Source organism: Stenella coeruleoalba, assembly GCF_951394435.1.
Source record: "Stenella coeruleoalba genome assembly, chromosome: 1".
In the NCBI taxonomy this organism is placed as follows: domain Eukaryota; kingdom Metazoa; phylum Chordata; class Mammalia; order Artiodactyla; family Delphinidae; genus Stenella; species Stenella coeruleoalba.
Genome location: NC_137169.1, coordinates 180,316,350 through 180,340,694, shown reverse-complemented (window position 1 = coordinate 180,340,694; position 24,345 = coordinate 180,316,350). Strand labels below are relative to the sequence as shown.

Sequence of the window (24,345 nt, the reverse complement as noted above, 5' to 3'; positions counted from 1 at the left end):
CTGGACTTGTTTGTACAGAGTTTTTAAATTAATGATTCAATCTCCTTACTAGTAATTGGTCTGTCCAGATTTTCTATTTCTTCATTATTTGCTCTTGGAAAGTTGTATGTTTCCAGTAATTCATCCATTTCTTTTAGGTTGTTCAATTTGTTGGTGTATAATTGTATTTAGTAATCTCTTATGATTCTTTGTATTTCTGTGGTGCCTGTTGTAACATCTCCCCTTTCATTTCTGATTTTATTTATTTGAACCCTCTCTCTCTTTTTTTTCTTGGTGAATCTGGCTAAAGGTGTTTCAATTTTGTTGATCTTTTCAAAGAATCAGGGCTTAGTTTCATTGATGTTTTCTATTGTCTTTCTATTCTTTCTATTATTTATTTTTGCTCTATTCTTTGTTATTTCCTTCCTTCTCCAGGCTCTGTGTGTTCTTCTTTTTCTAGTTCCTTTCGTTGTAAAGTTAGATTGTTTATTTGAGATGTTTCTTATTTCTTGAGGTAGCCATTTATTTCTATGAACTTCCCTATTAAAACTGCTTTAGCTGCATCCTATTAGTATTGGTATATTGTATTTCCATTTTCATTTGTCTCAAGGTATTTTATGGTTTCTCTTTTGATTTCTTCATTGACACATTGGTGTTCAGTAGCACGTTGTTTAGTCTTCACATGTTTGTGGATTTTCCAGTTTTCTCCTTGTAACTGATTTCTAGTTCATACAATTGTGGTCAGAAAATATGCTTAATATGATTTCAATCTTCTTAAATTTGTTAAGACTTGTTTTGTGCCCTAACATATGATCTATCTTGAGAACGTTTTATGTGCACTTTGAAAAATATGTATTCTATTGTTTTTGGATTGAATACTCCGTATATATCTAAGTTCACCTGGTCTGTTTTGTTGTTTAAAGCCTATGTTTCTGTATTGATTTTCTGTCTCGATAATCTATCCATTGATGTAAGCGGAGTATTAACGTCCCCTACTATTATCGATTGTTGCCAATGTCTCCCCTTATGTCTGTTAACATTTGCTTTATATATTTCGGTGCTCCTATGTTGAGTTTATAAATATTTACAGTAGTTTTATCTCTTTGTTGGATTGATGCCTTTATCAATATATAATGTCCTCCTTGTCTTTATTACAGTTTTTGTTTTAAAGTCTATTTTGTCTGATATAAGAAGAGCTACCTCAACCTTCTTTTGGTTTCCATTTGCATGGAACATCTTTTTCCATCCTTTCACTTTCAGTCTGTGTATGTCTTTATGTCTGAAATGAGATTCTATAAGTGTTATTAGATGGGTTTTGTATATTTTTTGTTCAGTCAGCAACTTTATGTCTTTTGATTGGAGAATTGAGCCTATTTACATTTAAAGTAATTATTGATAAGTATGCACTTATTGACATTTTGTTAGTTGTTTTCTGGCTGTTTTGTAGTTTCTCTTTTTACTAGTCTTTCTCTTTATCTCTTCCTTTGTGGTTTGATGACTTTTTTTAGTGATATGCTTAGTTTCCTTTTTCATTATCTGTTACAGGTTTTGTGTATCTATTATAGTCCTATGCTATATTCAAGGCATACTTATGCTAAAAAAACTTTTTTCTTTGACATTTAAATTTATGTGGTGTGCTGTTTGTTTTTGCTAAATCTAGCAACTCTTCTGATTTTTTTATTTAATAAATTAGAAGGTAATCCTCTATTCAGAGATCCATCCAGAACACCACAACCATACAGAAAGGTGTCCAGATTTCATAATTTAGCAAAAAAGAAAAAGCTCATGTGTAGAAGGCACCTAGTCCAGTCACAGCTTTGGATTCTTTGACTTTATTCATAGAAAAGTTGACAAGGCCCTTTGTCAGAGTCTATTCACTTTATACAGATTTCTAAAAATATTAGTTATCTGAATTTCAGTCTTTTACAGGAAAGGTGCTACCAATTTAGTCAGGGAGTTAGGAACTGACTAAAAATATATGCTCAGAGGAACATTGTAAGCTCTGTTTTTACCATTTATCAGTTATGACCTTATATAAATCATATATCCTTCTTGGGCACCATTTTTCTTAGAGTTAAAATGAGGTTCTTGGACCAGATGATTCCTTCCAGCTCTGCATTTTATTTCAAGTTTGATGGTGAATTTTAAAAAGAATGATATAATAAACAAATATGATTAATATAATAATTGTAGTCTTAGGCTATCAAATGCTAAGGACAAAGTTAATTATATCTATTGATACTTTTAGAGCTCTCCTACTCAAAATATGATTGACTTCCAAAAGCATCAGTGTCACATGAGATCTAGGTAGAAATACAGAATCTCAGATCTACTAAATCAGAATCTACATTTAAACGTGATTCTCAGGTGATTTGTGTGCACATTAAAGTTTGAGAAGCACTACTTTAGAGGATTGTTATCTCATCATTCAGTAAAATAATTGATGTTCAAAATGATGCCTCCAATTATCAAGTGAAAATTCACTGAAGTACAGAATCCTCTTTTTAAGAGGGAAGAAAAATTTCTAATTTATATTGTGATTATTTCTGTACACATGATTTAAATTTCTGAAAAGTTCTTGCTTTCCAAAATAAAATTTTCTCTTTGGAAAATTAACCTGCATGGATTCCTGCAGTCTCTGGGAATCCTAAAAAAGCAAAGATGACTATGCATATATGAGTTTCATTTCTATCGAAAACTAGCCTAGTGCACTGAAAGAGGAGCTGCATCTCCCTGTGGCTAAACAGTTTATTCCCAGAGGTAAAAGACTCATTTTCCATTTTCCTATCTGATTGCTACTAATCTAACTTTGATTTTACATGAAAGCTTTTGCAGACCCTAGATATGACAACTTAGCAGACTCTAAGTTTCATAAATAATTGGAATAGCATTTTTTTTTTAACCGGAAGGGAAGATTTCTTGGCTCTCCATTGAATCCCTCATCCCCTCACTTATGCATTCTCGTTCCCAAGAGAACCTTCATTATCTGTATTTCATAATACCTTTTCTCATTCTCAGACTTTGTCTTAAGTGGAGTTTCCCCAGGATTCAGACTCTGAGATAAAGATTTGCAGAAAAGTTTATCAAGAACTTTCCTTGGAATCAACACCTATGGGGGAATGAAAGAACTAGGAGTTGGCAGAGAGAGGAGTAGAACTATGAAACAGCCACACAAAAGTATCAGCATCCTACAGGGAGCTACGATGGCCCTTCAGAGTTGTCCCACCTTGTCTACCACTCAATCCTATCAAAAGGCCATTGGACACGGGTTTCTTCTCTCCCCCTACTCCAGGGAAGTGGCATAACCTTGTGGAGGCTTTCTTTCTCTGAGGGCAGTTTCTGGAAAGAGACTTGATGTGAGCTGAATGCTCAGTCATGAAGAAGGGGATTTCAGTGGTACACCACAGTATTCACTACAGATTTGGTTTTGCCTTTCTGATCCCCCTCTGAGTCTCTCAAATTCTTCTAACACAAATTCTCTGCAGACTTAGCCCTGGTATCTGAAATCACAACTGAGGAGATGCTCTTAGAATTGAATTGAGCCAATAAGCTGATTTTGATCTGAGCCCTTCCACTGACTTGCCAAATCATACATTGTCAAATGCCTCCTCCTGGGTGGTGGGGGTCATAAGGGAGGTTTCTTCTTCATTTCATAAAATGATAAGTTGACCTCACTCTTCTGAAAAAAGAACTACATAAGCTCATGGTGTTTATAACCTTACTTGTACTATGAAGGAATAACACTAGAAATCAACTGGGTTTTGACCAATATCAAGAGAGACAGGAGCTTGGACATGGGAAGGAAGTCAAACCAGGTTCAAAACCCCCTCCACATTTTGACTCACATCCTCAAGTACAGAGGCCACCAAGAGGCCTCAAGCTCAGAGACAAGAGGCTAGTTACCTCACACCTTCCCTTCATCTGTTAGATTTGGACTTCAGGTAACATACCTTGAAACTTTGAGAGTTAATCTCTCCCTTGTCATATTTCTTAAGTCTACATAGACAGCAATATTATTAGGGTGAACCATATAAAATTGCCAATATTTGATAGCTTTTCACCTACAAAAAAAACCATGTGGGTCAACCAATTGTGTAAGCATTCTTAATCTAATTTCTGTTGACCCTAACTGAACTATGAATGGCTTTCAAAGTGTTCTCTTAGCTCCCTGAAATAGTATAACTTTTTTATATCTAAGTATTTATGTGACTTCATTTTTTTGTGGGGAGAGAGGGCACACACATCAACAGATTTTCTAACAAATTTGTTATTTTCTGCTAAACCAAATTAGGAATCCCTGGGCAGTCAGAAGAACACAGAAAACCCAAATTCCTAACTGTCTAGCATTCAGCTAGAGGAAGTCACTTAAGCTCTCAGAATCCTACGTTTCACTTGTATAGTATAACCTTTGTATCCTGGGGATATTGTAATAAAAAGGTCTCAAATAGGAACAAAAACCCAATGAGCTTATTGGAGGCTGCAGCAAGGCATGTGATCATGTTTGGCAAACTGTATAGTGCTATGCAAAATGAAAATAATATGTGCTCACTTTCTCCTGTTCAAGGGCCTTCCCTTTCTCTCTGAAATCAGGAAGTGCCATAGATGAATGAAAATGGAAAAGCACACACACAAAATAACATCTCAGTAATAACCAAAAGCATTCTGAAACCTCAGAGAAGATTCTTTTCAAGTTTGTGGTATAGTTTTATGTTCTGCTGTCCAGGGACCTCCGCAAAGGATGACCTGGATGTCGAAATGCTTGGTCTGGGAGTCTATTAAGTGTGTTTGTACCCAGCAGGCAGATTGAAGAGGGATTTCTTAAGCCCAAACAGTTCTGCACCAAGAAAACATTCTTTCAGTCTTACCCCTCACAAGTGGCCAGAAGTTAGATCCAGCAGTTAATGTGAAGGCTTTGGATGGAAAGCAATTGAGTGTGCAGGACTGGTTTTCCACTCTATCAGTAAGTCTCAACCTATCTGCCTATCATCTATCTATCTAACTATCTATCTATCTATCTACCTATTATCTATCTATCTATATCTAATCCATATTTTCTCTGTTTCAAAGTATTTTGCTGGAGATTCACTGAGCTAATTTCACTGGCGAACATTTTATTTTTAGACTGTTCCTCAGTCCTGAGAATCAATTGCTTTTCTAAAAGATCTTGCCTCCTTTCTGATATCTAACTATACTTTGTCTTCTTCATAAAAGCCACATTCAAATTAATTTTATATTGCCCTGTAATACATAAATGCAATCTCCTTGTTAAAACAAATAATAAAACTTTACAAATAAAGCTTACAAGTCCCTTGACCTCTTAGCATCTTGGACTTTTCTCTTGGGCCATGCCTGGTCCTCATTTCAGATCTGAGTAGTCCCCGAGGAGGTGCATCTGGTGTGCTTTGTCCTGAAAGGAGCTGCTCTTCATATTGTACATTTGATGTGGTGATTAGAGGAGTGTCATACTTGTAGTGGCAAAGGTGACATGGGGTAGAATAAGCAGAGATTTGTGTTGACAAATTTTCTGCTCCGGCCAATACCTATTTTCACATTTAGGAACATAAAATCCATTATTTATTTCATAAAAAATAAAAATAGCCTAGACCATTATATATATTAAAATAGCTCTGCGTGGCTGTGGAAAGACCAGCTTATTATTTTCTTTATAATAAAATTTTTTTGGCTGCATTGGGTCTTCGTTGCTGCACACGGGCTTTCTCTAGTTGTGGCGAGCAAGGGCTACTCTTCGCTGCAGTGTGCAGCCTTCTCATTGTGGTGGTGGAGTCTCTTGTTCCAGAGCACGGGCGCTAGGCACGCAGGCTTCAGTAGTTGTGGCTCACGGGCTCTAGAGCGCAAGCTAACTAGTTGTGGCTCATGGGCTTAGTTGCTCCGCAGAATGTTGGATCTTCCCGGACCAGGCACTGAACCCATGTCTCCTGCATTGGCAGGTGGATTCTTTTTTTTTTTTTTTTAACATCTTTATTGGAGAATAATTGCTTTGCAATGGTGTGTTAGTTTCTGCTGTATAACAAAGTGAATCAGCTATATGTGTACATATATGCCCATATCACCTCCTCCTTGCATCTCCCTCCCACCCTCCCTATCCCACCCCTCTAGGTGGTCACAGAGCACCTAGCTGATCTCCCTGTGCTATGCGGCTGCTTACCACTAGCTATCTATTTTACATTTGGTAGTGTATATATAAGTCCATGCCACTCACTCACTTTGTCCCAGCATACCCTTCCCCCTCCCCATGTCCTCAAGTCCATCCTCTACAGCTGCGTCTTTATTCCTGTCCTGCCCCTAGGTTCTTCAGAGCCTTTTTTTTCTTTTTTTAGATTCCATATATATGGGTTAGAATATGGTATTTGGTTTTCTATTTCTGACTTACTTCACTCTGTATGACAGTCTCTAGGTCCATCCACCTCACTACAAATAACTCAATTTCGCTTCCTTTTATGGCTGAGAAATATTCCATTGTGTATATGTGCCACATCTTCTTTATCCATTCATCTGTTGATGGACACTTAGGTTGCTTCCATGTCCTGACTATTGTAAATAGAGCTGCAATGAATACTGTGGTACATGACTCTTTTTGAATTATGGTTTTCACAGGGTATATGCCCAGTAGTGGGATTGCTGGATCAGATGGTGGTTCTATTTTTAGTTTTTTAAGGAACCTCCCTACTGTTCTGCATAGTGGCTGTATTAATTTACATTCCCACCAATAGTGCAAGAGGGTTCCCTTTTCTCCACACTCTCTCCAGCATTTATTGTTTGTAGATTTTTTGATGATGGCCATTCTGACTAGTGCAAGGTGATACCTCATTTTGAACTGCATCTCTCTAATGATTAGTGATGTTGAGCGTCCTTTCATGTGTTTGTTGGCAATCTGTATATCTTCTGTGGAGAAATGTCTATTTAGGTCTTCTGCCCATTTCTGGATTGGGTTGTTTGTTTTTTGGATACTGAGCTACATGAGCTGCTTGTATATTTTGGAGATTAATCCTTTGTCAGTTGCTTCGTTTGCAAGTATTTTCTCCCATTCTGAGGTTGTCTTTTCGTCTTGTTTATTGTTCCTTTGCTTTGCAAAAGCTTTTAAGTTTCATTAGGTCCCATTTGTTTATTTTTGTTTTTATTTCCATTTCTCTAGGAGGTAGCCAAAAAGGATCTTGCTGTGATTTATGTCATAGTGTGTTCTGCCTATGTATTCCTCTAAGAGTTTTATAGTGTCTGGCCTTACATTTAGGTCTTTAATCCATTTTGAGTTTATTTTTGTGTATGGTTTTAGGGAGTGTTCTAATTTCATTCTTTTACATGTAGCTGTCCAGTTTTCCCAGCACCACTTATTGAAGCGGCTGTCTTTCCTCCATTGTATATTCTTGCCTCCTTTATCAAGATAAGGTGACCATATCTTCTTGGGTTTCTCTGGGATTTCTATTCTGTTCCATTGATCTATATTTCTGTTTTTGTGCCAGTACCATACTGTCTTGATTACTGTAGCTTTGTAGTATAGTCTGAAGTCAGAGTGCCTGATTCCTCCAGCTCTGTTTTTCTTTCTCAAGATTGCTTTGGCTATTCAGGGTCTTTTGTGCTTCCATATAGATTGTGAAATTTTTGTTCTAGTTCTGTGAAAAATGCCAGTGGTAGTTTGATAGGGATTGCATTGAATCTGTAGATTGCTTTGGGTAGTATAGTCATTTTCACAATATTGATTCTTCCAATCCAAGAACATGGTATATCTCTCTGTCTGTTTGTATCATCTTTAATTTCTTCCATCAGTGTCTTATAGTTTTCTGCATATGGGTCTTTTGTCTCCTTAGTTAGGTTTATTCCTAGGTATTTTATTCTTTTTGTTGCAATAGTAAATGGGAGTGTTTCCTTAATTTCTCTTTCAGATTTTTCATCATTAGTGTATAGGAATACAAGAGATTTCTGTGCATTAATTTTTTATCCTGCTACTTTACCAGATTCATTGATTAGCTCTAGTCGTTTTCTGGTAGCATCTTTAGGATTCTCTATGTAGAGTATCATGTCATGTGCAAACAGTGACAGTTTTACTTCTTCTTTTCCAATTTGGATTCATTTTATTTGTTTTTCTTCTATGATTGCTGTTGCTAAAACTTCCAAAACTGTGTTGAATAATAGCGGTGAGACAGGCAACCTTGCCTTGTTCCTGATCTTAGTGGAAATGATTTCAGTTTTTCACCATTGAGAACAATGTTGGCTGTTGGTTTGTCATATATAACCTTTCTTATGTTGAGGTAAGTTCCCTCTATGCCTACTTTCTGGAGGCTTTTTATCATAAATGGGTTTTGAATTTTGTCAAAAGCTTCTTCTGCATCTATTGAGATGATCATATAGTTTTTCTCCTTCAATTTGTTAATATGGTTTATCACATTGATTGATTTGCGTATATTGAAGAATCCTTGCATTCCTTGGATAAGCCCCACTTGATCATGGTGTATGATTCTTTTAATGTGCTGTTGGATTCTGTTTGCTAATATTTTGTTGAGGATTTTTGCATCTATGTTAATCAGTAATATTGGCCTGTAGTTTTCTTTTTTTGTGGCATCTTTGGCTTTGGTATCAGGGTGCTGGTGGCCTCGTAGAATGAGTTTGGGAGTGTTCCTTCCTCTTCTATATTTTGAAAGATTTTGAGAAGGATAGGAGTTATCTCTTCTCTAAATGTTTGATAGAATTCATCTGTGAATCCATCTGTTCCTAGGCTTTTGTTTGTTGCAAGATTTTTAATCACAGTTTCAATTTCAGTGCTTGTGATTGGTCTGTCTATATTTTCTTTTTCTTTCTGGTTTAGTCTTGGAAGGTTGTGATTTTCTAAGAATTTTCCCATTTATTCCAGGTTGCCCATTTTATTGGCATATAATTGCCTGTAGTAATCTCTCATGGTCCTTTGTATTTCTGCAGTGTCAGTTGTTACTTCTCCTTTTTCATTCCTAATTCTATTGATTTGAGTCTTCTCTCTTTTTTTCTTGATTAGTCTGGCTAATGGCTTATCAGTTTTGTTTATCTTCTCATAGAAGCAGCTTTTAGTTTTATTGATTTTTTCTATCATTTCTTTTTCATTTATTTCTGATGTGATCTTCATGATTTCTTTCCTTCTGCTAACTTTGGGGTTTGCTTTTCTTTCTCTAATTGCTTTAGGTGTAAGGTTAGGTTGTTTATTTGAGATGTTTCTTGTTTCATCAGGTAAGATTTTATTGCTATAAACTTCCCTCTTAGAACTGCTTTTGCTGCATCCCATAGGTTTTGGATCATCGTGTTTTCATTGTCATTTGTTTCTAGGTATTTTTTGATTTCCTCTTTGATTTCTTCAGTGATCTCTTTCTTATTTAGTAGTGTATTGCTTAGCCTCCATGTGTTTGTATTTTTTTCAGATTTTTTTCCTGTAATTGATATCTAGTCTCATAGCGTTGTGGTCGGAAAAGACACTTGATACGATTTCAATTTTCTTAAATTTATGAAGGCTTGATTTGTGACCCAAGATATGATCTATCCTAGAGAATTTTTCCATGAGAACTTTAAAAAACGTGTATTCTGTTGTTTTTGGCTGGAATGTCCTATAAATATCAATTAAGTCCATCTTGTTTAATGTATCATTTAAAGCTGTGTTTCCTTATTTATTTTCATTTTGGATGATCTGTCCATTGGTGAAAATGGGTTGTTAAAGTCTCCCACTATTATTGTGTTACTGTCTATTTCCCCTTTTCTGGCTGTTAGCATTTGCCTTATGTATTGAGGTGCTCCTATGTTAGGTGCATAAATATTTACAGTTGTTATATCTTCTTCTTGGATTGATTCCTTGATCCTTTTGTAGTGTCCTTCTTTGTCTCTTTTAATAGTTTTTTGTTATTTTGTTTGTTTTGTTTTTGCGGTACGCGGACCTCTCACTGTTGTGGCCTCTCCCGTTGCGGAGCACAGGCTCCGGACGCGCAGGCCCAGCGGCCACGGCTCACGGGCCTAGCCGCTCCCCGGCATGTGGGATCCTCCCAGACCGGGGCACGAACCTACATCCCCTGCATCGGCAGGCAGACTCTCAACCACTGCGCCACCAGGGAAGCCCTCTTGTAATAACTTTTATTTTAAAGTCTATTTTGTCTGATATGAGAATTGCTACTCCAGCTTTCACTTGATTTCCATTTGCATGGAATATCTTTTTCCATGCCCTCACTTTCAGTCTGTTTGTGTCTCTAGGTCTGAAGTGGGTCTCTTGTAGACAGCATTTCTACAGGTCTTTTTTTGCATCCATTCAGCCAGTCCTTTTCTTTTGGTTGTAGCATTTAATCCATTTACATTTACAGCAATTATTGATGTATATCTTCCTATTACCACTTTGTAATTGTTTTGGGTTTGTTTTTGTAGGCCTTTTCCTTCTCTTGAGTTTCCTGCCTAGAGAATTTCCTTTAGCATTTGTTGTAAAGCTGGTTTGGTAGTGCTGAGTTCTCATAGCCTTTGCTTGTCTGTAAGGTTTTTTATTTTTCCTTCGAATCTGAATGAGATCCTTGCTGGGTAGAGTCATCTTGGTTGTAGGTTTTTCCCTTTCACCACTTTAAGTATGTCCTGCCATTCCCTTCTGGCTTGCAGATTTTCTGCTGAGAAATCATCTGTTAACCTTATGGGAATTCCCTTGTATACTATTTCTTGCTTTTCCTTGCTGCTTTTATTATTTTTCCTTTGTATTTATTTTTTGATCGTTTGATTAATACGTGTCTTGGCATGTTTCTCCTTGGATTTATCCTCTATGGGACTCTCTGTGCTTCCTGTTCTTGATTGCCTATTTCCTTTCCCATATTAGGAAAGTTTTCAGCTATAATATCTTCAAATATTTTCTCAGTCCCTTTCTTTTTCTCTTCTTCTTTTGGAACACTATAATTTGAATGTTGGTGCATTTAATGTTGTCCCAGAGGTCTTTGAGACTGTCCTCAATTCTTTTCATTCTTTTTCCTTTAATCGCTCTGCAGTAGTTATTTCCACTATTTTATCTTCTAGGTCACGTGTCCGTTCTTCTGCCTCAGTTTTTCTGCTATTGATTCCTTCTAGAGAATTTTAAATTTCATTTTTTGTGTTGTTTCTCATTGTTTGTTTGCTCTTTAGTTCTTCTAGGTCCTTGTTAAGCATTTCTTGTATTTCCTCCATTCTATTTCCAAGATTTTGGATCAACTTTACTATTATTACTCTGAATTCTTTTTCAGGTAGACAGCCTATTTCCTCTTCATTTGTTTGGTCTGGTGGGTTTTTACCTTGCTCCTTCATTTTCTGTGTATTTCTGTGTCTTCTCATTTTGGTTAACTTACTACATTTGGGGTCTCCTTTTCGCAGGCTGCAGGTTCGTATTTCCCATTGTTTTTTGTGTTTGCCCCTAAACACAAATCTTTGGGTAAGTTTGGTTCAGTGGGTTATGTAGGCTTCCCGGTGGAGGGGACTGGTGCCTGTTTTCCAGTGGATGAGGCTGGATTTTGTCTTCCTGCAGGCAGGGCCTGGCATGCAGATTCTTAACCACTGCGCCACCTGGGAAGTCCAAGAGCAGCTTTTAAAAATATCTTCTTTGTTCACATAAAGTATACACTTTTAGTTTTCTAATTATACAGCCAATTCTAGAAATTTCTTTGTCTATATATACATAAAAATAGGTTTTTAATAAATGCATATTGAACTGAATTTTTAAAATTCTATTAAAATAGTTATATATACAAAGTATATTTTTCATATATCCCATTTATAAAGTAGAGATACATTCTATACCAGGAGCTTCAAGTATCACCAGTTTCTATGGAAGCAGAACCTGGAGTATCAGTTCACATGTACAAGTGCCATTTTAAAAAAACATATATGAAATTTTTTAGCCCATAAATTTCAGAAAAGTGTAATTCTCTATATACCAAAATATATGGTTGTATGTTTAATTTTAAAACTTTCTTCTTTATCGTTGTCTTCCTGAAGTATAAACAGGATAAAAAATAATTCCTTTTTGGAAATAAGAATTACTGAGTCCTTACTAGATGGTAGGCACTCTCCTATGTGCTTTTACGTGATTTCATTTCATCCTCATAGTAGCCGCCTGAGATAGGTAGTATATCTGTTTCTCAGATGTGGAAGAGGCACCCTATGCTCAGAGAGGAGAGATGGATAGTTCAGATCTACCCAGCTAGTAAAGATGGAGTAAACCCAGGGTTCTGCCTGGCCAACACTCCCTCCAGAATGGTGAACTCACTTGATTCCCTTTACCGTGGCTCAGACTTGTCTCTGCTTTTGAGGTTCCAGTAGTTGTGTTAGAGTGTTATACTTCTTTGTGTCTGGTTGCTACTGTGAATCATATCAGGTATTCAGATGAGAATGAAGTTTGGCTACCTCTCTGTGTCACTGTGAGAGAAAATGCCCAAGACTTGGCATCCAGTACCATGATCAAACCCTTGTCTCTCGTTGCTTTGTGTATCCCAACATTTCTCTGCTGATGTCTCACCTGTGGTTTTCCTACTTAAGCCACGGACTGGAAATCCTGGAATAGCTGCTTCCCACAAGTCAAGGCACAGAGACACTGCCACCAAGAGCAGGCTTTAAGGTTCAAAGTGATTTGGGATTCAAAGACCCGTAGAGCAAGGAGATGCAAAACGAGATGGAGGTTTTGGGCATGGGCCCTCAAGATGGAGAAATCCACACCATAAGGCCTACAAATTAGCTTCAGGTGGGTGGTGACTATTTTGGGACCCAACAGACAGTGGGAAAACTGAGCTCTCCTGTTCCTCATTGAAGCCATTCCATTCTTCGAGTCTGAGACCTACTGAGGTAAAGCCACCAGGTACTTGTTTGGACTCTGTTTGTTCCTGGCTCAGGAAACAACCCAGAGCTTTCTTCCAGTACTCAGGTCTCTTTTGTGGTGTGTGAAAAGGAAGAGGTTGTGGGAGTTCCCAGGGCACTTTGATGTCATTTGGGACTGGGGTTGAGGGCTTTGCATTAGGCTCCTGGTTACCTTATGGTGTGTTTCATGTCTAGCCCTCATCCAGCCAGGAACAAAGGACCTCGTATTGCAAGCCATAACCTATGGGTCTGGAAGTTTCTTAAGTTATAAAGAAATATTTATTACTTCAAAGAGGGGAAATGAAAAGGGGGAAAAAAAGACACTGTAAAAAAAGAGTGTGGCTGGTCTTTCCCTCAAAGGAGGAAAAGAAGAAGGGAGAGTTGTGCTACATTGACCACTGAAAATCATAAAATCACCCTAATTGAGCCAGCAGTGCAAATGGACACTCTATAAACACACCACCAAGGCTCAGGAAAAATCAGTCTCCGGACAAGGAAGAATTCTTATTAAAATGGAAAACATGTTTTACTCTCCTGCTCCCCATTTTAAGAAAAGACCTCTGCCATCAGATGGTGTACCCTGCTCTGACACTGAGGACAGTTTTTCTGGAGCTTTATCCCCTTCAGAACCTGATGAAAAGCTAGAGAAATACACACAGAAGGTTGTACAGTCCAGCACCAGATTCTAATAATGCAACAACCATCCAACACCAGGGAAGACTGGAGTTAATTCTCAATAGAAATTAAGAGTAATGTTGAGCTATAGGAAATAAAAGTAGAATTACTACATCAAATAATTTCAATATGGAAAATAAGTTCTCCAGGTCATTCCCCAATCTCTGAGGTGTTTTCTTTTATATTAAAGGATTTCCAGGGACAAAACAGCCATAGTTTACTGTGAAAGACTGTTTCTTTGTTAATTAGTCTAGCCATCTAGGTATATTTCTTATAGATAACTGAATTTTCATTGTTGGCTTATTCTTCAGCCATGGATAGGGTATATGGGCTTGAGGCACCAAAAGAATAAGAATAAACAGTTTGGCAGCTTCTAATCTCAGAAGCAACCGAATCTTCAATAGCTTCTCTCCCATGGCATAGTTCCAAAGCTAAGTGAGAGGTTCTGATAAAAACTTTAGGGGAGAGATAAGGAGATAGGGAAGGATAATTAGCTATGCCAGTTCAGAACAAAGTGTTAGCAAGGTGATACTCTTGTCCACGTCTCTCACTTTGGAGATAGGGAGGTATTGTCTACCTATGCTGTAGTTTACTGTCTCCAGAGATGGTCTATTTGAGTGATCTTTTTGAGAAATTTAAAGAAAGATTCAAGTGACAAGCAATTGGTTGACATAAAAAGTCTCATAAAAAGATAGGCAGCTCAGTAGCTGAAAGTTATCTTCTTTCCAGCTAATTTTGACTTTTGATGTGACTGTGGCTATCTTTCTGTGCCTACTCCATGTTTTTTCCCATTGTAAAGGAGAAGGGAGCTCTTTATGAATGGTGAGCTATTTGAGAAGTATAAAAAGAGTGTGACACGTGCCTTGATAGCCCACTGGAAATAATGGCTCGTACATGTATGTGCTTCTGCCTAGGTTTGTTTCAATAGACCAGGAGTGGCCACAGCAATTTTCATTTTCTTGACATCTGATGGCCTGGTGCCTGGGGAACGTCAGCGGCCAACAGTGACCCTTTACCTGACCGATTTCAGTGGAAACAACCACTCTCTTGGTGAGTCTGACAGTTATCCCTTTAAGACCACTAGAGGACAATCCATTAGACCCAGGAATCAGCTTGATGTCTCTCTCTGATATTGTTTGAGACCTTGCTTACATCATACAGCTATTGAGAAGATAAAATGAATACTAGATATGGAAACTTGGTACTACATGAAAGACTTAAAATATTATTCATCTCCTTGTTTCTCTTCAGGAAGCTATGAACTGTCATGCCAGCATAACCCACTGGTTATCAATGTAACCCATCACTCGAACGTCCTCTTCCACCATACCACCTCAGTGCTGCTGAATTTCTCATCCCCACTGGTGGGCATCTCAGCAGTGGCTCTAAGGACATCCTCCATCATAAGTCCTTCAGCTTCCAACAACTGCATCCCAGAGCACGAGGGGCAAAATCATCAGGGACAGAGGTACAAAGTCCCCTTTCTTCCTTTTTTTCTTTCTTCTGTTGTGATGTGTTGCTATCATTTTCATACATACTATTGTATATATAGTGGGTGCTTGTTCACTAACTAAAAATGGGTCTAAGAACTTCTAAAAAGACTTAAGAAGCAAGCAAAGAACAATTCATAGAAGGCACACTTGCGTTTTATATTTTGGTCTTCTTTCCTTAGCTGAGAATAATGTTTATGTAAATATTTATCATCTTTAAGGTCGTAAAATCTTTTTTACATATAAAACCACTGCCTTCACATCAACATTGTTATGTAGACTGCCAAAAATTCTCTGCCAAAAACTCAATGTTCCCTAAGCGATGTATATTTTTTCACTTGTTCCCACCTGGACAGTGTATATAGCAAGTTTAACAATTAGTTTCTAAGGCATGTCATATAATCAATTAGATTTACATATGGAAATCAGGACTACATTAGCTATATGTGCCCTTCTGTGGACATCTGTAATTGTCATCTAGATAGCATTTCCTGGACTCTCAGCTCCTGCTAGTAAGGAACTGTTCTTCATAGCATTGGTATGCCCAAGGTTGGCCCTGATGGGGCAAGGAGCAAGCCAAACACAGTAATCTGTGCTGCACTTGGGCTGGACTCATTCTATGAATGGTCTAATCAGTTGAGTGGCACTGTAGGTAACAGGGTTTGTTCCCTCAAGGAGTGAAGTGTCAGGCAATTGGGATCCTGGTCACAAAAGCTGGAGTTGCAGGCATCACTCCATCACCAAGGAGGAACTCTGATACCACCTTGCCCAACCTAGGTATCCCAGAAACCCAACCTTGATTAGGGAATAAGTGTAGGCAGTACTAATATAGTATATTAGTTATCTTTTGCTGTGCAGCAAATTATAGCAAAATTTAGTGGCTTATCACGGTTTCTGTCAGAGAGGAATCTGGGTGCAACTCAGCTAGGTGCCTCTGGCTTAGAGTCTCTTAAGAGGTTGCCATCAGCTGTGGGCTAAGCGTGCAGTAACCTCAAGGCTCGAGTGGAGCTGGAGAATTCACTTCCAAGTTCACTCATGTGGCTGTGGCAAGCCTCAGGAGATCTGCATCCAAACTCACTCACACAGGTGCTGGCAGTGGGCACACTCACATAGGCATGGCTCAGTTCCTTGCCATGTGGGCGTCTCCATAAGGTGCCTGAGAGTCCTTATGACATGGCGGCTAATAATCCAAAAAATAAAGAGAACCAGAGAGGGTGAGTACACGAGAGTCTGCCCAGAAAGGAAGCCAGTCTTTTTATAACATAATGTTGGAATTGACAACCCATTACTTCTGGTATATTCTGTTGATTAGAAATGAGTCAGTTAGTCCAGCCCATACTCAAGAGGAGGGATGTGCATCAAGGCACGAGTCATTAGGTGCCATTTATCACATGCAGTAATAGTAGTTTATGTTAATCAAGCACTAACTATGTGTCAGACATTGTTGTAAGTGCTAGGAAGGGATAGGGTCTAGGTAATGGACATTGCAAACACTAGCTAGTTCATCTGCAACTTTTAAGTCTCCTTAGTGAGCAAAAGTCTTCAAATATTAATGTAAGAATGTAGACTATTAAAATATCATTTTTTACTAGAATTATTGCCTCTGTCTCATGTGTTTTCCAATTATTTTCTCTATTGGTTCTACCTCTGGCCTCAAGCCATACAGAATTTCTTTCAGGTCCCTGAAACATGTGTTCTTGTTGAGCTCCATGTCTTTGCACACAATGTTCCTACTTTCTTGAATGCTGTCCAGTACTTCTTCGCTTCAACTCACACTTGACCACCATGATTCACCTTCGTCTATGAATTTTTGGCAAACTCCCTCCCTGTTTCCATAGGACATTGTACACAACCCATGCTTTACAAAGGCAGCTATCACATAAATATACCTATTTATTTATTTGTTATTCTTTCCCACTCTGAGCTCCCTGCAGTAGGAATTCTGCTCAGTATCTCTCAGTACCTACTAAAGGCCCTGGCGCATAAGAGGTGTCAGAAACTGTGCATTGAATGACAGTTACGGATTTTATCTCTAAATCTTCCACGGGACAGAACTGAACAAGCAAAGCAAAAAGGAAGTCACAACCTCTGTAGACCCCAAGGGACAAGAATTCCCCTCACAGCAACAGCTGTGAAGTTTTGACAAAGAAGTTGATTAATTATGATCACTGCTGCTAGTTCTTCACTTATTTTCATTTGGCACTGTGGGAAAAACAAGTTTTATACGCATGCATGCAAACCAGTAGAAATAAGATATGATTCTCCAGTTTACACAGAGTGTATCTGGAATGCACGAGAATTTCCAAACCACATGTGACTGACAGGAGCCATGCAAATTGGCTTTTCCTTTTCGGCCAGAAAATCAGTGCAATATAGTAAATTTTGATACACAGGGAACCTAATAGATCCCGCATATTTTCTTTGTGGACAGATTTAAAATCTAAATCCCTATGTATTCTCAAAGAGTAGAAGTCTTTTAGCATCTTTGTATCAATCACAGTTGTAAATGTAGATAGACCATAATATGAAACCCTCAAACTCTGGGCATAGTGAGAGGGATTCCTGGCTACCTCCTTCTTACCCTTATGACCTGAATTACATTAATACTAAAATGGGCACGGGAGAGCTGACAGATGCCTGGCAGTAGAAGATGTTTTATCCATTTTGTATTTAACCATTAATGACCAATGGTCTGTCCTCCTACAACACTTTATCCTTAAACCAGCCTGACTGACCCACAGAATCTCAGCTGAAGGCCAGTAAACCTAAGTCTGGCTCTCCAGTGACATTCATGATCCTTACCTTGGACCATTTGACTTTGATCTTTCTCTTCATCTTGTTTCCCATTCTGCTATGATGGCTACCCAGTTTATGACCCTTTGGGCTTAGTCTACTGATAATGAATGCCTTAGTCCCAAAAACCGACTTTAGTGTTCTTGGTTTTGGTCACCAGTGCCCAGTAAGAGCTGAATTCATTCTTACTCTCTGGCTATTTCCTGCCCTAGCCACCTTGGGGAAAGGTCCTGCATAACCTTCCACAGTATCCCATGAGTTGGAGTGTCAGGCAGATCCCCAACCATTCCAGGATTGTGTTGATGGCTTGGGGAAGTGGGAACCATCTTTTTGATTAATACAGTGGGATTTTGAATGTGTCCAAGATACAATCCTGGCACTAATAGGTTAATTTTCCTAAATGAGTGGATTAGCTTGCAGATAATCAGGGCTCATGTTATTACTTTGGAAATTCACAAGGTCAGGTCTAGAAGAATTTACTAACAGGCAAGAATTGCTGATGGGTATGTGTTTCTCCTACAACAGGATTCTGTTTTTTCAGTCACATGAATACAATGAAAACATTAGTTGCAACTTCTCTGACCCTACCTGATGGTATATCCATCAGATACCCCAGTGTTGAATCTTCTGAAGATGAAGGATATTATCGCCTTTTTCAGGACATAGGCTGATAGCAGTGGTTGAAACTTCTGATCACTCATTTCTTTTCAGCATTTGTACTTTCCTTTTATTGATTTTTCTATCTACCTGCTCTATAAAAGGTTGAGAATACAGTATAACCTTCCAGACAGTTGTGCTTCTTTCCATTCTTCCTTGTATTTCAAATAGTTCTGGCTTTTTGTAATTTCATATAACATAATTAGGTGTATAAATGCTTGTGACTGTTTTATTTTTATTAGGATCAAAGCTCTTGCCAACTCTTTTGCCCCTTTCAAAGGTTAAGCCTTTGTATTATGCTTTGTCTGGAATGAAAATTTCCATCCCTGCTTTCCTTTTGTTTGTATTTGTTTGATAAATGTTTGCCTCTGTTTTATTTTTAACCTTTCTCTATCTTCACTGCCAGTGAGGCCAGGGCACATTGCTTTACTGCACTCTTTACAAAGACAGTAGGATTTCACTGTGTAAAACTACTCCAGGCTTTTATTCTGAAATTTTATCTCATGGTCCTCAAGCCTGTAGTATTCTTTAGGACTCTGTAGCATTCTTACCTTTGGGACAGTTATCTCCCAGGATTCAATGGCCTTTGCCAATGGTTCTCCCTTCTCCCCACTTGCTTCTACCTCACCCCACCAAGACCCTTATACTTCCTGACCGGAAATCTTGAAATGAGTAAAGAAAGAGTACTGATGAGGACTGATGGATAGAGAACAGAACTGTGACCCTTGAAAAGTAGTGCCCAGCTCTCTGGTCTTTACAGGGCCCAGGGAATGAAGAAAGAGTGACCTGTTTGCCTCTTTTCTTTTAGTATGGCTCTATTCTTTCTCTGCTTTGCTTTTTTCAGAAAACAAAACAAGAAATGCATGTTTTGGCTTCCGGTGATATTTCTCAATTCAACTCCAATACATTTTGAAATCAGGAGAAAAATCCTCAGAGTCCAGCTATCCACCTTGGTTTTTGGTATTGATAAGAGTTTTCATATTTTTCTGTACTGTTGGTATTTAAGTGGGAAACAGGGAGAAATTACCTCAGAGTATTCTTGTGAGATTACCTGAGAATGATCCATTTGGAGTTTGTAGCACATTCAAACACCAGGTGGGAGGACAGCCCAGGCAGTTTCCACACCATTTCCCATCTTTATCATTTTTACCATCCTCCTTTTACAAGTTATTGCTTCTCACCTCTAAATCCACCCTTATCACCCTAACTCGTAGTACTAGAGCAGGATTTTATTGATATTTATCCTTTGCTGACTGGCACAGTGTTAACTTTTGTCAACAGAGGGTTCTGGAAACACACCGTAGGAGAAAGGGTCTTCTCTTCCTGGTTTTGATGTACTTTCTTCTCTCTGGCTGCTGTGATGGGCTCAGCAGTGGTGTGCAGGACACCTGTGGTCAAGTACAGCAGGAGTTTGGGTTCCCAGTTGGCTGTTCACAGCAATAGCCAAAGATGATAGCTTGGTAATTGGTAATTGTGGTCCCACTGCGTGTCATTGATTATTAGCATCCCATTTCCCATTGACAAGTAGCTCAGCATTGTACTCAAGCCCAAAGGCACAACCAAACAGATTCCCAAATTCTATCTTTGTGACTCTATCTCCTACTACCATTTCCAGTTCCATTGTTTCAGTCAGTCAGTCAGGACACGGTAATTAGAATAGAGGAAGATTAATATAAATAACTATTGACTAGTAACAGAGGATTAACTACTAAATGGTAAAGAGAACCCTAACATAGAAGAATGGTAGATAAAAGGAGCGATCATTACTTTTAGGGATGAGGGAAGAGTATCCAAGGAAGAGTACCTGACCCCCTCCAAGGCTGTGATTTTGATCTCATTGGAGAGGGTGGAGCAGTGGCACACTGGGCGACAGAGAAGTTTGCTGAGGTTTCATAGGCTGAGACTGGCAATCAAGAAACCACCCACTGGGGTGCTGATCGAAGCTCATAAAGAAGCTGTCTGTTGAGGTGCTCTTGGGACTTTATGGAAAGCTGTCATTGGGGCACTGCTAAAACTTTCTGGGAGGTCACCTGCTGGGCACTGATGAAACTTGATGGGAAGCCACCCATTGGGGTGCTGCTGAAACTTTGTGGGAAGTCATTCACTGGGGTACCTTTGCTGGGAAGCCAGCTGCAGTGCTGGTAGAACTGCTGGGACATGCAGGGTGTCACTGAAACTCATTAGGGGGTGAGCACCACTAGACCAAGGCTGTGTTGGACATCAAAGAGCTGCAGAATCAAGAAGAAAAAGCACGTAGGAATCAAGAAGAAACACCCCTTCCTCCTGCGGTGTCTCTCCAGTTACGTCTACTGGGAAAACGTGACATCGTGCTAAATGGCAAAAGAGCAATATTTGCATGGTCCATCTCTAGTATCGCAAAGCAGGGCAATGAAGGTGGAGATTTGGAACTGAGAGGGAATAAGCTGATAACTGGCAGAAAATATCTTGTCAAGTAACCATGAAGAAACCCCTTCTCTCTGCCTTGTATGTTCCAGATTAAGATTTTCTTTAAGTTCCTGGCTTTAATACTGAAACCAATTTTCAATATAACTTTTAAGTAGACTGACCTAACTGGAAATGCATATTTTCTTTTTTTAATGCTTCGAACTTATTTTAAGTCCAAGGCAAACATAAAGTATAAATATCTCTAGCTTATTCAGTATAAATACGCGTTCTGATTGAGAGGGAAAACAAGTAATAGATACTCATAAATATAAAACTATAGTGGGTTCTGAGGTTTACCTTAAACTATAGGTTATCAAAGCCAAGTATTCTAATATAAAATTGAATAGGACATTAATCTTTTTAAATGAACATCCATGTGGAAACCTGAGTTATTTCTTCTCTCTCTCTCTCGTTCTCACATTCTTTCTCACTCACTGTATATAGTCATGTTTGATCCTTCTTATCTTTGTGGATAATTGAGAGTTGAGTTGTGTACAAATTTATGTCTAAAACAGTGAATATGTGTGTGTGTATACACATTGTATATACATTGCCATATTTTATTTCACATAGTAGAAAGGCTTCTGAAAAATTTAATGTAGACTGATTTGTAAAACTAATTATTCTATATGGGGTGTGTGTGTGTGTGTGTGTGTGTGTGTGTGTATGTGTGTGTAGAAAGAGGCAGACTATTCATCATTCAAAAAATATTTATTAAGTGCCTACAATATGCCAGGAATCATTTTTCAGTTGAGGAAACTGAGACTCAGTGTGTACAAATTCACCTTATTTAAAACTAGCAAAACTAAGAGTAGTATCAAAGTAATTTGTTTTTAGTAAAGAAAGTTTTCATTATAGGAACGAAAAGCTGTTTTAGAAACATACTCATGTGACACAGAGGTAGAGAACAAACGTGTGGACACCAAGGAGGGAAAGAGGGCGGTGGTGGTGGGGTGAATTGGGAGATTGGGATTGACATATATACGCTAATATGTGTAAAATAGATAACTAATAAGAACCTGCTGTATAGCACAGGGAACTCCACTTCGCTGTACAGTAGAAACTAACACAACAGTGTAAAACAACTATACCTCAACAACAACAACAAAATTAATTAATTAATTATTTTTAAAAAGAAACATACTCATGTCTATTACTCTCCAAGAAATCCTTCCACCCTCCCACAAACTCTTATTTGGACTACGGTAAGAAGATTTTAACTGGCCCTGGAATAATTAAAGAGCACCCGTATTTTAGATATGTCTATGCAAATGGCATATTTATTTTGAGGAATCCATGAAACCAAGAAATGTAGATGTGGGCTCCAAGTAATGCAGGTGATCTGGTGATATTTGATGGAGTAGGTAATAAATGGTGGAATTGTAAGGATATTTTGGACTTTTGGAAAAGTTCAGGAAATGAATTATCTAGTGGGGCAATTTTATGGGCAGAATCCAGGGGATTTGGGGTCATTAGAAAAAGAGAAAATTTGTCCCAGCTCCTATGCGGTCCTAGCCCAGACAAAAAGAATCTTATTCCTCGAGGAGAGAAAATCAGAAAAGAAATATTCCGTTCTCTTGGAGATTAGAAGTACAGGTAAGCCAGAAGGAAGACTACAATTTAAAGCCTGGTTTGTGTATGTATTAGTTTTCTGCAGCTTAAACCAATACACATTTATACTCTCACAGTTTCTGAAATTCAAGATTTTAGGCCAGGCTTAACTGGGTCCTCTGTAGGCATTTGGTCCCCAAATGCTGCCAGACTGAGGGCCTGTTTCCTGCTGGATGTTGCACAGATGCTGTCCTCAGTTCCTTACCCCATTGCCATCTCCATGGGGCAGCTCACACTTGGCAATTTGTTTCTTCAAAGCCATAAAGAGAGAGTCTCTCAGCAAGAGTACCTTTCAATCTTAGGTTGTGTACTCAGAAGTGACATTGTCACCTTTGCCATATTCATTTGGTTAGAAGTAAGTCACTGGTCCCACCCGCACTCAAGCTGAGAGAATTACACAAGGTTGTGGATTCTAAGAGGCTGGAATAATGTCCACCAAAATACGTTAGGCTGGACTAGCGTGCCTAGACGTTGGAGTTACAAGGATCTCACTGCATGTGTCTCATGGCCTGATAGAGCCACACACTCTACTGATGTAGTTTCAACTTACTAGGCAGCTTGGGTCACAAGGGACATGTGAGGAATTTGCATAAAGGAAAAAAGCATGAGGGAAGAACAATGATTCCCAGAGTAAGGTCTTTCTTATAGGGATTCCCCAGTTCTTGGTAGGTGGATTATCTAAACAGCCTTTTACCAGAGAATGTCCTCCCAATACTTCATTATCTAGGTCCACCACATCCATTTTATGACTGATCCATTTCCACATTTTATTCCCAAGTTCATTTTCCCTTTTTCCTAAGCCACCTTCTCAATAGCTCATCCAGAATTGTTACAGTGTTCATTAAAGTGAAAAACAATCAGTAATATCAACTGGGTTTCCTAGAAAATCATAAAATTATTTTAAAAATCTAAAAATAAAAAAGTGGTTATTATTTAAATGATCTGCATTCTGACTCTTTTCATAATGCAGGACAATTGAGGGTTAATTTATTTAGCAATTTGGATCTAGTGAAATGTGGTTATATATGTGTAAGTGTGTGTGTGTATTTTATTTTACACAAGGCAATCTTTTGGAGAAGATTAATATGCATTGAATTATATAACTAAATTTTTAAATGATTTAACTTTTTAAATGATTGTGCCATTCAGAAAGGCATTATTTTTTAAGTAAAATATAAATATTTTTGTAAACAGCAGTGTCATCCCCAGGTTTTCTCTTCTCTTTCTTTGCTTTTATCTTTTCTGCATAAATCTGGATTTTCCTCTTTAGTTAAAGCAAACTGAGCATGAGCACATAAAGTCTGAGTCAAGAGGAAATAATGAACACACACATTGTGTGTGTATGATTGTATATTCAAGGCAACAGCTCTTAAGCAGAATTTATCTTTTGCATTAAAAACATTTACTATTTGGCTGTTACTGTGGACATCAGTGAGAGTTCAGCCTCCAACTCTTTTCTACTTGACATAATGCCTGACGTAAGTAACATACCTGCCATGTTTTGTTAATCATGCTTGTGTAAAGAAAAGAATCAGGTAATTAAAAATGAGTAGGGACTTCCCTGGTGGCACAGTGGTTAAGAATCTGCCTGCCAATGAAGAGGACATGGATTCGATCCCTGGTCAGGGAAGATCCCATATGCCTCGGAGCAACTAAGCCCGTGCGCCACAACTACCGAACCTGTGCTCCACAACTACTGAAGCCCGAGCGCCTAGAGCCCATGCTCCACAACAAGAGAAGCCACCACAATGAGAAGCCCACGCACCACAACAAAGAGTAGCCCCCGCTCGCCACAACTAGAGAAAGCGCACGCACAGCAACGAAGACCCAACACAGCCAAAAATAAATAAATAAATAAATTTATTTTTAGAAATGAGTA

At 38.4% G+C, this 24,345-nt stretch overlaps 1 protein-coding gene across 8 annotated transcripts in view; it reads left to right on the top strand.

Moving 5' to 3' along the window:
- PAPPA2 (pappalysin 2) overlaps positions 1-24,345 on the top strand; it is a 472,610-nt gene that overhangs the window by 356,969 nt on the left and 91,296 nt on the right. For all 8 annotated transcript variants that reach the window (XR_013825115.1, XM_079905559.1, XM_079905558.1 and 5 more), the window contains 2 exons: positions 14,385-14,520; positions 14,722-14,938. Coding sequence is in view for 7 of the 8 variants with exons in the window: in XM_079905559.1 (XP_079761685.1) it covers positions 14,385-14,520; positions 14,722-14,938 (353 nt within the window). In the remaining variant the exon portion in view is untranslated. The remainder of the gene's footprint in view (positions 1-14,384; positions 14,521-14,721; positions 14,939-24,345) is intronic.